The sequence below is a fragment of the Brachyhypopomus gauderio genome, unplaced genomic scaffold (genome assembly GCF_052324685.1).
Source record: "Brachyhypopomus gauderio isolate BG-103 unplaced genomic scaffold, BGAUD_0.2 sc64, whole genome shotgun sequence".
NCBI lineage: Eukaryota > Metazoa > Chordata > Actinopteri > Gymnotiformes > Hypopomidae > Brachyhypopomus > Brachyhypopomus gauderio.
The window spans coordinates 179333-192092 of NW_027506885.1; the positions used below are offsets into that span (position 1 = coordinate 179333).

A 12760-nucleotide genomic window follows, 5' to 3' on the forward strand; every position below is an offset into this window, starting at 1 on the left:
TATGACAAAAAAAGAGACCATGTCGTCGCAGTTGTTGCTTAAGTTGTCTGCAGAACACGTTTTTAAATGCTTGCAACCCATTACTATAGGCACTATTGCCAGAAAAGCGGTAATACACATAGAACATTTTCGGATAACATATATTTGTTTAAAAATACAGGAAAATATATTTCGTTTGAAATATTGACGAATGTTACGAATATCACTTTAAACGCGCACGTCAGAACGGTAGTTTTCGCCACGATCCGTCGCGCGTCACATTTAATATCGTGTGTTCTCATCTCGACGGTAAATCCCCCCCGTGTAAAAGTAGCAAACATGGCAACCCTACAATAAAAACACGTCACTCTATAAGCCCCTCCTCTTCCGCTACCGCCACTTCCTGGAGACGGGGTTTATTTTCATACGGAAAATGGCGGCTTCCGAACCGAACCGCGCCACGGACGGCGAAGAGGCCGCGTCCGCGGACGAACCAAGGTCGCGGGGTGATTTTTGGGCGGATCTGGGGCCGGTGGTTAAACGGGAACCCGTGATTAAGTTGATAAGTGCAGTGAGCGGTCTGGAGCCCCTGGCGTGGTCGGAGGACCACCGCCTGGCAGCCTCCACCGTCAGCAGCGTGTCCCTCATGGAGCTGGTGTGCGATCTGCACGGATACAGCCAGGATCTGGTCCTGCACCGCACACACATCCCCGTCCCGCACTCCGCGTGTGAACTCAAGGTGATTCTGGGGCTTAGACTTGTGCTTATGTGGCCCATGTGGTGTTGTTAGTGTGTGTGTGTGTGTGTGTTAACACATTATATGAGTAGTTTGGAAGTTCTGTCAGTATTTGTCAGCACCAGGGTTAACTTTCCTGTTTTTAGTATAACGACATCTCCCGTTAATAGGTGGGCCCGGAGGACAAAGTGAAGAAAGCAAAAGAAAGCTGTGAAAACAGTACGGACCCAGCGGCGAGGCAGCTGTTTCTGATGGACAGAGTCCTGAACCCCCAGGGCGGGTCGCTGCGTGGTGTGAAGTACACCAGCTGGTCCCCGCTGGGCTGTGACGTGAGCGGTCGCTGCCTGCTGGCCTGTCTGACGCTGGACAACCGCCTCACCATCCACAGCGGCCACAAGCGTCTGCAGTGGACCACGCTCCTGGACCTCACCGAGATGTACGGGGACATGCTACGGTCCAGGGACTACAGCACGCAGAGCGGCGACGCCCCCACGGGTTCGCTGGACGACCCGGGCGAGCTGCAGAGGCGGTACCGCATGCAGACGCCCGTGCGCATGGAGTGGTCCAGTCTGTGCAACACGCAGCAGGTTCAGAGCAACAACGAATGCAAGGACGTGGGCACGGTGCTGCTGGCGGTGCTGATGGAGAACGGAGACCTGGTGGTGTGGCAGTTCCGGCTGCCCGTGCAGGGCAAGGGCTCTGTGGTGTCCTGCAACACCATCCGGTCCGGCGTGACGATGCCCAGCGTGCTGGCCTGGTGGGAGTACGAACACGGTGGGCGGAGGATGAGCGGTCTGATCGTGGGCAGCTCGGTGGGGCCGGTCAAGATCCTGCCCGTCAACCTGAAGGCGGTGAAGGGTTACTTCACGCTGCGCCAGCCCGTGGTTCTGTGGCAGGAGACGGACCAGATCCCCGTCCACAACATACGCTGCATCTCCCTCTTCCACCCGCACCAGAAGTGCAACTGCAGCCTGGTGGTGGCCGCTCGGGGCGCCTACATCTTCTGGTGTCTGCTGCTCATCTCCAAGGCGGGGCTGAACGTTCACAACTCCCATGTGACCGGCCTGCACTCCACCCCCATCACCTCCATGACCACCGGCCGGAGCGGAGGCTCCATCTTCACCTGCTCCCTCGACGGCACCGTCAAGAAGCTCACGCCGGTCTTCACCGACGTGGCCGTGGTCTTCAAGCAGCAGGAGATCACGCTGCCCGAGGGCGTGGCGGGCAGGCGCGTCCACGGCATCTCCGTCAGCCCCAACGGCGCCTACCTGGCGCTGGCCTCCACCCAGGGCGTGGTCGACGGGCTCCACCCGGTGTCGCTGGAGTACCAGGTGCAGTTCGTCACGCTGAAGACGCCGGACGAGGCAGCGGCCGAGCTGCTGGAGTCGCAGGTGCGGAGCCTCTACAGGCAGGCGGACCTGCTGGACCTGGTGCGCTGGCGAGTTCTGCGGGACAAACGTGTCCCGCCCTTCCTGCAGGACGAGCTGGACGACAAGGTGCCCACCACGGGCTGCGTCTACCTGTGGCGCCTCAAGCTCTTTCTCCTACGCATCCTTCACCAGTCCATGCGCAAGGCGCCCGCCGAGGTCCGCTGGAGACCCACGCACGAGGACGCCAAGGCCTTCCTGGCCGACGAGGAGGCGGGCGGGGGGGGAGGAGGAGGACGATCAGGCCGCGGGGGAGCCAGAAGCCGGCGGCCCGGAGGAGCACGGGGCGAAGGAGGCGGGCGGGGAGGCCAGCGAGGAGCAGATGAACGAGATCCTGGCCTGGATGGAGGAGGCCGAGTCCCACCTGACCCGTGAGCACATGAAGAGGGTGCTGGGGGAGGTGTACCTCCACACGCTCATCACGGAGAACACCTGCATCCCCACCAAAGGGCTCTGTGACTTCCTGTCCAGTGACCCCACCAACGAGGACAGGGCAGCCAAGGTGAGGCCACACACTGATGCTCGCACTGCAAGGGTACACATGTTCAGACCGACCACAAATATTGGAGAATTCTCTCACTCGCACGCACGCACACACACACAAACAAATTCACGACCTTTTACTCTTTTCACATTTAAACTTTCTTTTCACACTGCAGGGATGCAGTTGTTGCTGAAATTATAAATGTGAAGACATGTCAGAATGAACAAAGACCAAAAAACGTGCCTAATTTTAAGTTCTAAATGAAGTTACTATTTAGAACTGTAGAAATTGTAGAAATCCTGGGTTTAACCCAATTTCTTTAAACCCATCTTCTTTGGACTTCATTATGTGAAGTCAGCCTTGTATAATACACATACATTACTAATGTCATTAGCGTGGTAATTTATGAATTGTTATTATAGCAAGCATAATCCTCTCACACATTAGCATAAAGGTTAGAGTCAAATATAGCCCCGCCATTAGATTTGTACTATAAAGCACCGCAGGCCTGATGTCTGATGTTCTAAGCAGAGAAGGGTAGATACACTGCAAACAGAGTTAGGCTTGAACCTATTATAGTAAGATGGGGCTTTTGTTTAAGGACGGTGGTGCATTTCAACCGTGTTTGCATGAAAGGTATTAAAATGTAATGCATGGAAACTCTGGGGAAATAAGTTAGACACAACAGAGAAGTGTGTGGCGAGGGAGAGAGTCTCTCAAAAAAGGATTCAAGCCCAGTATATCTATTGAGATATATATATATATATAAAGGCGCCCCTTAAATAACTTGATGGTCTCGTCTCCTGTACCGTGCGTGGGCTAGCAGTGGGTGGTTTGTGCCTGGTCTCTGCAGGTCCTGATCGGTCACATAATGAAGAAGATGAACAAGCAGACGTTCCCTGAGCACTGCAGCCTGTGCAAGGAGGTTCTGCCCTTCAGCGACCGGAAACAGGCCGTCTGCAGCAAGGGCCACGTCTGGCTCAGGTAGGGTTTACCGTGCGGTCTAGTCCCATTCCACTCGTGCACACTACAGTAGTGCACACTTCGTTCATCATACTCCCGACGGGCCTGCGTGGTGACGCCATCTGATACTGTGATGCTGTTATCACGTATTTACAGCACACTGAAATACCGAGGGATGGTTACCACGCTCACAGGACACGGTTGAAACATTCTGGCGCCCATTTCTAAACCGATGCCTTTTGCGATATTATTGACAGGACAGTATTGTGATTTCTCACTGAAAGATTGTGAAGACAAATGAACACCTAGACTAACGAAACACAGGGGTTTTATAACTGACCATTAACACGTTTTTATATAAAACATACACTAGTTTGTATTAAAAGAATTATTATAAACTGTCAAATAACCACAACAGCAAAGTTGACTAACTGAAGAGTGTTTACTGCCCCTAATGGTGGCCATGGGTAAGTGCAGGCTGGACTGTTGTCCGTCCAGCCTGTGTAATACAAGACTGAATGTTTCCTGGAGTATTTCTCAGCATTCTGCTTCTCTCCCACTCTCTCTCTCTCTCTCTCTCTCTCTCTCTCTCTCTCTCTCTCTCTCTCTCTCTCTCTCTCCCTCCTCCACCTCCTCTCTCCCTGTCTCGCTCCATCCACCCCCCCCCCTTCTCTCTCTCAGGTGTGTGCGGTCATATCAGGTCTGTCAGAGTGTGACGTATCGTCGCTGTCTGCTGCAGGACAGTATAGCTTCAGTGCCACTGCCTGAGGGTAAACCCTGCTGTTCTATCATAGCCCCACTCAACGGCCTGTCCACACACACACACACACACACACACACACACACACACACGTTCTAATACCACACAGCATATACATACTTTCCACTGCTGTCTCTAATTTCACACAGCACAATCACACTCTTAACAATGTCTGGCACAGACACACACACTCGCACTAATGCCTCACACACTGTCACTAATATACCAGTAGCACACAATACAACACACACAATACAAAAACTATAACCTATATTTAATAGTTCTGTAGGTCTGAACCGAACCATAACCCCAGAAACCAATGAGAAACCAGGTTTAAAAATGTTAAACACGTAGTCCCGGTCAAAAGTTTGGCCACACATGTAAAATGCTAAATATGTGAATATGTTGTGTTAAATATTGTTCATCACAGCCAGAGAGAGAGAATTATTTATTCATCTTGGAAACAAATTTAGCTATAACCCATTAAATTAATTATGGGTTAATTTAAATAAAATTAAAGATTATGAACATTCAACATATTCTTCCTGCTTCTAATAGCTGTGCTATATGTTGGCTAACTTTGTCAAAAGGTACATTTTTGAACTCATTGATTTATATTCTGAACTGAAGGTGCCAGGCTTCAGTCATGCTGGACTTTCAAAATCAAATTGACGTATGGAATATGGCATTTTAGATCCATATCATCCCAGAACCACGTTCAGATCCATGTTATCCAGCCTCAGTTTCAACACATCTGAGTCTGTAACACCTCTGACCCAAACATTCAGCCTTCATAGCCTCAAACCAGCATTTTAACTTTTTTTTTAATTAAACTACATAATGGCCCCAGCAACCCAACCAAACCCAAAGAGACTCGTTAAAACTCGGTTCCCTAAAGAAACCCATATGTAAGGTTACACTGGCTAGCCACCCCATCTCGGCACCAACAGTGAAACACAATTGTGGAATAACCCATCTCGACGGCAGGGTGGTCTCCACTGGGGGGGGGGACACGACATGGGGGGGGGGGGGGGGTTCTTGCGTCATCCTAATTGCCTCTCTTGGATTTCCATTTCCCATACCCCCCCACCCCCCTCCCTTATAGATCCCGACTGGGTGAAGAAGATCCTTCAGGGCCCGTGCACTTTCTGCGACTCACCACTCCTCTGACACACTGGACCGTAAGAGGACTGAGGTCGCCCTCGTGCCCCGGTGTGCCAAACTCCCCGTCCCCCAGAGATTCCCACAGATACTTCACTTTTTACTTTTTTGTTTCCTTTTTTGCACTCAGTGGGCTGGTTATAATAAGCTTACATTGTCCCTAAGCCCCATCATGAGTATTAAAACATTTTAATTTTGTCATTTTCTGGGCCACTGCTGTAGTGCAGAGGTCAGTGTGTGCAAACACAACTCACCATCCAGGACTCTCTCATCCTGCTCTGCAGAACTCCTTTGCAGTTGTCCCAGGGATTGATCTTGTGCTGCTATGACACTACGTTTTTTTTTATTATCATTATTATTTTTGCCAACCGAGACGTGCATGCTCTCTTAGAGCACCACTGTGTTGTTTCCGACGCTTAATTGGCTTTGCTAAGAGTTCCACCATCCACTGCCTCCCTTGCTGTGTGAGACTTTATATAGGCTGGATGGAAAGAGAGGAAGATGAGAGAGAGAGAAGTATGAAGGGGGCGACGAAGAAGGGGGCAGAGACACAGAGGTAAAGCGTTCTTTAAGACTGATTCAGTCCTTCCCAAGGGGTGTGCCTCTAATGAGATTCCAGAGTAATGAGGAACAGATTCCAGCCACAGATGTGATTCTCGTTTTAATTAAGGAGGGGGTGGTGGTAGAGTGCATATTGTTAAATATAGTTAACCCTCTTTTTTGTGGGCTGTAGGGAAAATACACCGGAGTATTGAGGTCGAGACCACATGGGTGTCCTGTGTGTCTCCACGCCCAGCCCCTGTCACACCAACATGGGGTTAGCGGCAGGAGACCGTGCTGAGGAACCCTGGGTCTGTGGGCTCCCCTGTGATCACTCTTGCCCCCTGTGTCACCCATCTACCCCGCTGTCTTTGCCCCCCCCCCCCCCCCCCCAGGAAGGTGCCTTAAATTTACCCTGCAGACACGCCGGAGCAGTGCTGTCTTTCTCACTAGCAGTGTGATGCATGAGGCGTTTGATTGACAGATGTTTCAGTGTGTAATCCACGTGCTGATCAAAGAGCATCAGGACCACAGAACATTCATTCAGTACAGCGTCAAACGGGTCTGTTGCCTGTCGCTGTGAATTTGTCCCAACAGCAGTTTTTAGCTTAAAATTGTGAATGACCTTTAAAAGAATCTGGTCATTTTCCCCATTTGTGTTTTGTATGGTTCTCCCAATATTGATGAACATTATTTGTGATTTCCATGTAGAGTATACACACGTTAGTCAATATGCAGACGTTACTTGTCACTAAACATGTACAATCATAAACATGAGATTCTTTTTTTTGTTTTCCTGCTGTCTAATTTATGCTGTTTGTTTTGTCAAATGTAAATTCATCTTTTTGGTGTGGGAGTGTGCTAGTCTGATGGGCGGAGACTGGTTCTGGTGAACAGGTTAGCTGTGTTTTGGTGCGAGTGTGCACTGTTCTGATGGGTGGAGACTGGTTCTGGTGAACGGGTTAGCTGCGTTTTGGTGGAACCTCCTACCTCTTTAATCAAACACTCCGTCAGAAAGCATTTCTGCAATAATTACAGCTCCGCTCTCTCTACCTGTGTGCGTGTGTGTGTGTGCGTGTGTGTGCGTGTATGTGTGTGTGTGTGCACTCTCACCACACTTCAAAAAGGAGATGTCTCTTACTTCTCATGCAATATTCATAACGTTTGTGTCCAGGACCGAGCTGCTTTAACCACCTGGATTAACTCACTTTTATTAAAGGTAACAAGTAGATGTATATGTATTCTCAGACGATCATCTTCTGGACCCATGTGAACCAAAACGATATCCTATCTCACACAGCCTTTGGCTTGGTCTGAATGAACTTTGTTACACAACGTTGACTGCCACGGTTCCTAAGGGTTACACTATGGTACACTATGGCGTTGTGCCGTCTCTGCACCCCTGTGACCACATCACCCGATCGTGGTGTGCTATCTACATAACTAATAACAATGTTTTGTTCATATAATGTTATACCTTGTAAATAAAGATTACCATTTTGGTTTTGTAAAGTGAAATATTTTCTCTTGGTTGTATTTCTGTTGGTTACATATTATATTAACTTGGTTTTCTTTTATTGTAAATGAGCAAACAGTTTATATAGAAACTTAAAGTTGTGTGTTTATATTAAGTAATATTGCACTGCTGTAAGTTTAGGTGAGAGAGAGTAAGAATCACCTTGCACATAACTAAATAGTTCTATAACTATTTTCAAGATCATTGCATAAATATAAAAATAAGAAATATGGCACTTTAATTTCACGTGAGTTTATTAAATTTGAAATATAGTCTGAACACGCTCTGCATCGCCAAAAACCCGTACTATATAATGAACAAATATCCATGATTCCACTGGAGGGGAGGAGCAGCAGGACTGACATCAATAAAGAAGTGTTCTGTGGGGGGGGGGGGGAGGTTCTGACGTGGATTCACTCCTCTGTGTGCGTACCCGCCTGAATACATTTCCTCTGTAATCCTGAGGAGCTGCGTGGAGAAGCGTACCCTCAAACTTGTCATCAGTAATTAAGTCTGTCTGTACATCGACTTCAGACACTTTATTTTTTTCCCCCTTAACCACAGATTCTCAAATCAGGTTGTTTAATACAGTACTTTAACAGCTACACGGCCCCTCTGGGAGACCACTAGTGACCCGTGACTGGCCAGTGTGTGTGTGTGTGTGTGCGCAGAGGTGGGGGTGAGATGTCAGTAGGCACACTGCTTGTTCAATGGTGTTGGGGCGCTCGGGTGGAACTAATGTGGACCCACATATTGGGTGGAGGAAGAACTCTTCTACCATATTAATTAAACAACTTCTCAACACCATACCACAGCCTTCCAGAAGTGTCAGGGGAGTGTGTGTGTGTGTGTGTGTGTGTGTGTGTGTGTGTGTGTGTGTGTGTGTGTGTGTGTGTGTGTGTGTGTGTGTGTGTAATTTATATAAAGTATAAAGGTTTTGTCCATATATTAAAATATATAGATGAACCTAGGTGACATGTAATTTGTTAGAAATTGGTTTTATTAATCTGCAAAAAAAAAAAGGGCCCTGAAGGCCCTACCCTAGAAATGTCTGATTTCTCCTGCCAACTAGACTTAAATAAGAACTACTGAAAATGTCCCAAGGTTGATGACAACAAATAAATGAATAATAGTTATACATCAAACACAGAATATATGTAATGTTTTACTAGTTGGCTGTTAAAACATGTCACGGTATTCTCACCAGGTAACTTTCACCTTAGAAAAAAGCAGTAAACGAGTGCTGTAACCAGGGCCGGAGTGGGACACTTTTTCAGCCCGGGAGTTTCATGCCCAAATACGGCTACATCATCCAATTGCACACCCGGAGAGCCAACCGCAGTTTTAGACCTGCAGTTCTAGACGTGCCGTAGTTTTAGATGTATGTAACGTAATATCCAGATAGTGTTTTAGTATGTCGCGGGAGCAGATGGAAGAATGATATTTATAAGCAGCAATAATATATGATAGATATATGATAATGTCTGAAGGTCATTTTTGGGTTATCGTAATGTTTATGTCATGAATGTTTATGTGATGAATCTGGCTAGCGTTAGTGTGTCTTAGTTCATTAGTTCTGGCTACCTTTATGGCTATTTAGTAGCTTTGATTAAATTTGAAACAACTTAAAGGAAGGAAATTAGCACGTACTACGCTACTATTAATACTAAAAGTAGTAAGCAAGCTAAAGTAGCATTTCCCCATCATTATTAACCCATAAGAACCCAGACTATGTTCTGAATATTGATACAATTGAGCATATTAATATATGATAGACATATATTTAGTCTGCTAAATGCCATAAATGTAAATGTAAATATGATCGGTCTGAAGGTCATTTTTGTGTTATCGCAATGTTTATGTCATGAAGGATGAATCTGGCTAGCGTTAGTGTGTCTCTGGCTACCTTTATGGCTACTTTATAGCTACTTCGACTTTGAGAGAAATGCTAGTCCTGCGAACGTAAGTTGTTGCGGGGGGGGGGGGGGGGGGTGGCGAACGTAAAATGGACAAAAATTAAGTATTATATAGCGATCGATCGATCGATCGCCAGTGTTTGCGCCAGAGCGAACTGGTAACTCATTGAATCATATATATATATATATATATATATAGAGAGAGAGAGAGGTAAATAAACTAGATTTTTTTTCGGCGTGAGAAATCGGATGTGTGGCGTGTGAGCGAAAAACCCCAAGTATCACATAATATTTGCTAGTTGCATGCCAATGAAGGTATACAAGTAAAATAAATCACTCCTAACATTCTGGAAACGTATGCTTACTCACTGAAAGCATCCGGATATTATGCAATTTTTGCTGATTTAATATAAAATAGCCTATGCCAGTAATCCAGTAGTTTAATTAAAAATAAAATATGTTCAGGAGACAAGCTGTGTGTGTAAATGACAAAATTAATCCAAACTCCCTAAAAGAACAGGGAAAATGAGGCGTACTACTTCTATTTAAATACAAAATGTGGTGTACATTATCGTTTAAAACTTGTCAAATGTTAGAGATTTGGCTAAAACAATTGAGAATCAATGGGCATATTTAACAAATAAACTCTTTATACAATGGATTATTACAATATACAAGCCCCTGAGCCTACGGCATGCATTGGAACTGCTGGTCTAGAACTGCAGTTGGCTGTCGTTAGCTACATTCCGAGCCGCTAGGTGGCGCATGTCTAAAACTACAGCACGTCTAGAACTGCAGGTCTAAAACTGCAGGTCTAGAACTGCAGTTGGCTCTCCGGCCCAAAATTATTTTTCCCTCCCAATCGGCCCAAACTAGAGACTGACATGAGCCGGCCCATCGGGAATCCTCCCGAATCTTCCGATTAGCCACTCCGGCTCTGGCTGTAACTCCTACAATTGTTAAAGTGACTGTTGCATGTGTTTCTGTGAACATCGTCAACATTTTAATAGAACGAGGTTCTTCTTTAAAGTTAAATGGAGTAGACTAATCATATAAGAGTAAACCCTGAACTTCCTGTCACCACGAAGCAATGGAAGTTAGTACGTTTAACGGCTACAGTTCGTGAAGCTTTGGTCCGTTTGTAGCGGTCTCCCTTTGTTAATTTAGTGAAAACACTATGATGAGATAATAAGCAACGTGTCTCTTGTAGCCAATTGTTCTGAAGGGGTTTTCTTCCTCAACATTTCATCAGGTTTCAGCAGAAGCCCTCTCCTCCGAGTCTCCCTGACGTGGCTGTAAACTGATATTTCATCACCTAGGTTTGCACAGGCTCGGAGAGCCGGCATCTCTCGGCACAGCCCAACACGGACGGAATGGCGAAGGTCTGCGTGAAGACGGCGGAGTTTCCCCGCGATATGGGAAGCACGTCCCCCCGGAAGACGCTGGCTCTCTTTGTAGATCCTTTCATGTCTGGATCCCAGCAGAAGCACTAAGAGGAAGTCATTCGTTTGAGGGCCCGCTTTAATATCGGCTTTTCAGAGATCAGAAAGCGTCACCATTGGGCTGCACTGCACGGCACACGGGCTTCACAAAACGACTGAAGTTCACTTAAAAACATGCAATTGGGTTACAAAGGCTGGATCTCATGACTTAACACGACATGACAATGGGAGACCGCAGCCGCGCAGCTATTCCCAGGGCGGGTTAGTGCGTGCCCCCGGGCCCAGGCAGCAGCGTAGGACGTCCCAGTCCAGTTAGGAAACGTCTCAGACTACAAATGTGTGTGTGCAAACACGTGACCGCAAGTCCAAGTTGGCACTAAACATTTGCCAACAAGCCGTCACATGGGTTCACACACACACACACACACACACACACACACACCCTCTCTCTCTCCATCTTCCACAAACCAGGTTTCTGTAATCTCAATAAAAAAGCTTTAATGTTCTTGACTTTATTTTTATTTTTATTTGGAGGGAGAAATAAATAAGTAAATAAATAAACAATGAATAAATAAATAGATCTATATACTGGTAAGTACTTAAAAACGTAAATGTTTCCTGCAACTCAATCACTCTGACAAGAGGGTCAAAGTGAGTAAAGTGAAACTGACCTCGCCTCAGTTACACAGCCAAACTCAGAGTTGACTCTGTTAGAGTTACACACACTTAGCACACTGGATTTTCCATTTGTCTCTATTTTCTACAGCAGTAGTGTAAATTACTTAGAGTGTGTGTGTGTGTGTGTGCACACGTTTGTGTTTTCATGCATGTGATTACTTCAGAGGAAGAGTATGAAGAATTTATAATGAGTATTTTTGTTTTTTAAAAAGAATTCTGGTAATAACTACCATGCAAACCTATTAGAATGAATATTTATGAATCTTGTTATGAAATATTCATAAAGTTGGTTTTAGGAAAGAAAAAAAAAAACAAGGAGAGAAAATAGAGAAAAGGATGTGAGCGAGAAGTCAGGGGGGTGGCGGTCTACTGCCATACATTCATTGCGAGAGCTTCTGACAAAACCCCAGGATCGAATATCTGACATCTATTAAGAAGAGCACCTCCAGCATCCCAGTGGCTCTTCTCCCAACCGTCCTCTTCCTCCGCCTCAGGTGACAGAAGTTTGGTTCGTTCATTCGATCCCCTCTCCCTCTCTCTCATCCTGCCTTTCTCTCCCTCTCTCTCTATCATCCTGCCTTTCTCTCCCTCTCTCTCTCTCCATCCTGCCTTTCTCTCCTTCTCTCTCTCTCTCTCTCTCTCTCTCTCATCCCCTCCGTTCCATCTCCTCAAATTAAGAAATTAATGAGGGATGGATTCTTTACTGACTGCCCCTGCAATGTTTACCACTGATGAAATTATAATGCGGCTTCTGCTGATTTATTTATAAGCCAATTAGAGGAAGTGTTACTTGATTTGATGGCGAGCAGACACACATAGTACATTTAACTAATAGCAATAGAGAAGTGCGGGAAAGAGATACAGAGAGAGAGAGAGAGAAAGATAGAGAGAGCGATGGAGAGAGAGGAGGACATGTGAGCCTGACGGATGCACGCTGTACTCTAGGATTACGTGGCTAATGGGCCTGCTTTATCGGCCTGTCACGGGCAGCCATGCATATTTCAGTGCATCCAAACACTTTTGATTGTTTGAACTCGTGTTGGGGCTGTAACAAGTGGCGCGCTGGCCAAAGTGGAGTGTAGTTAAAGAGTGGCAGAGAGAGGGAGGTGGGAGAGGAGAGAGGGGCCCCAGCCCACAACTCAGTCCCACTCACACTTC

The 12760-nt window shown here is 46.6% G+C and overlaps 1 protein-coding gene across 1 annotated transcript; it reads left to right on the forward strand.

The window, feature by feature from the left end:
* Positions 1-398: 398 nt before the first annotated feature.
* gtf3c4 (general transcription factor IIIC, polypeptide 4) lies at positions 399-7568 on the forward strand. The gene is given in 6 exon segments (XM_076988852.1): positions 399-718; positions 886-2445; positions 2447-2644; positions 3480-3610; positions 4271-4359; positions 5455-7568. Coding segments are annotated over 6 exon segments (2349 nt in total). The 5' UTR covers positions 399-412; the 3' UTR covers positions 5520-7568.
* Positions 7569-12760: the final 5192 nt, after the last annotated feature.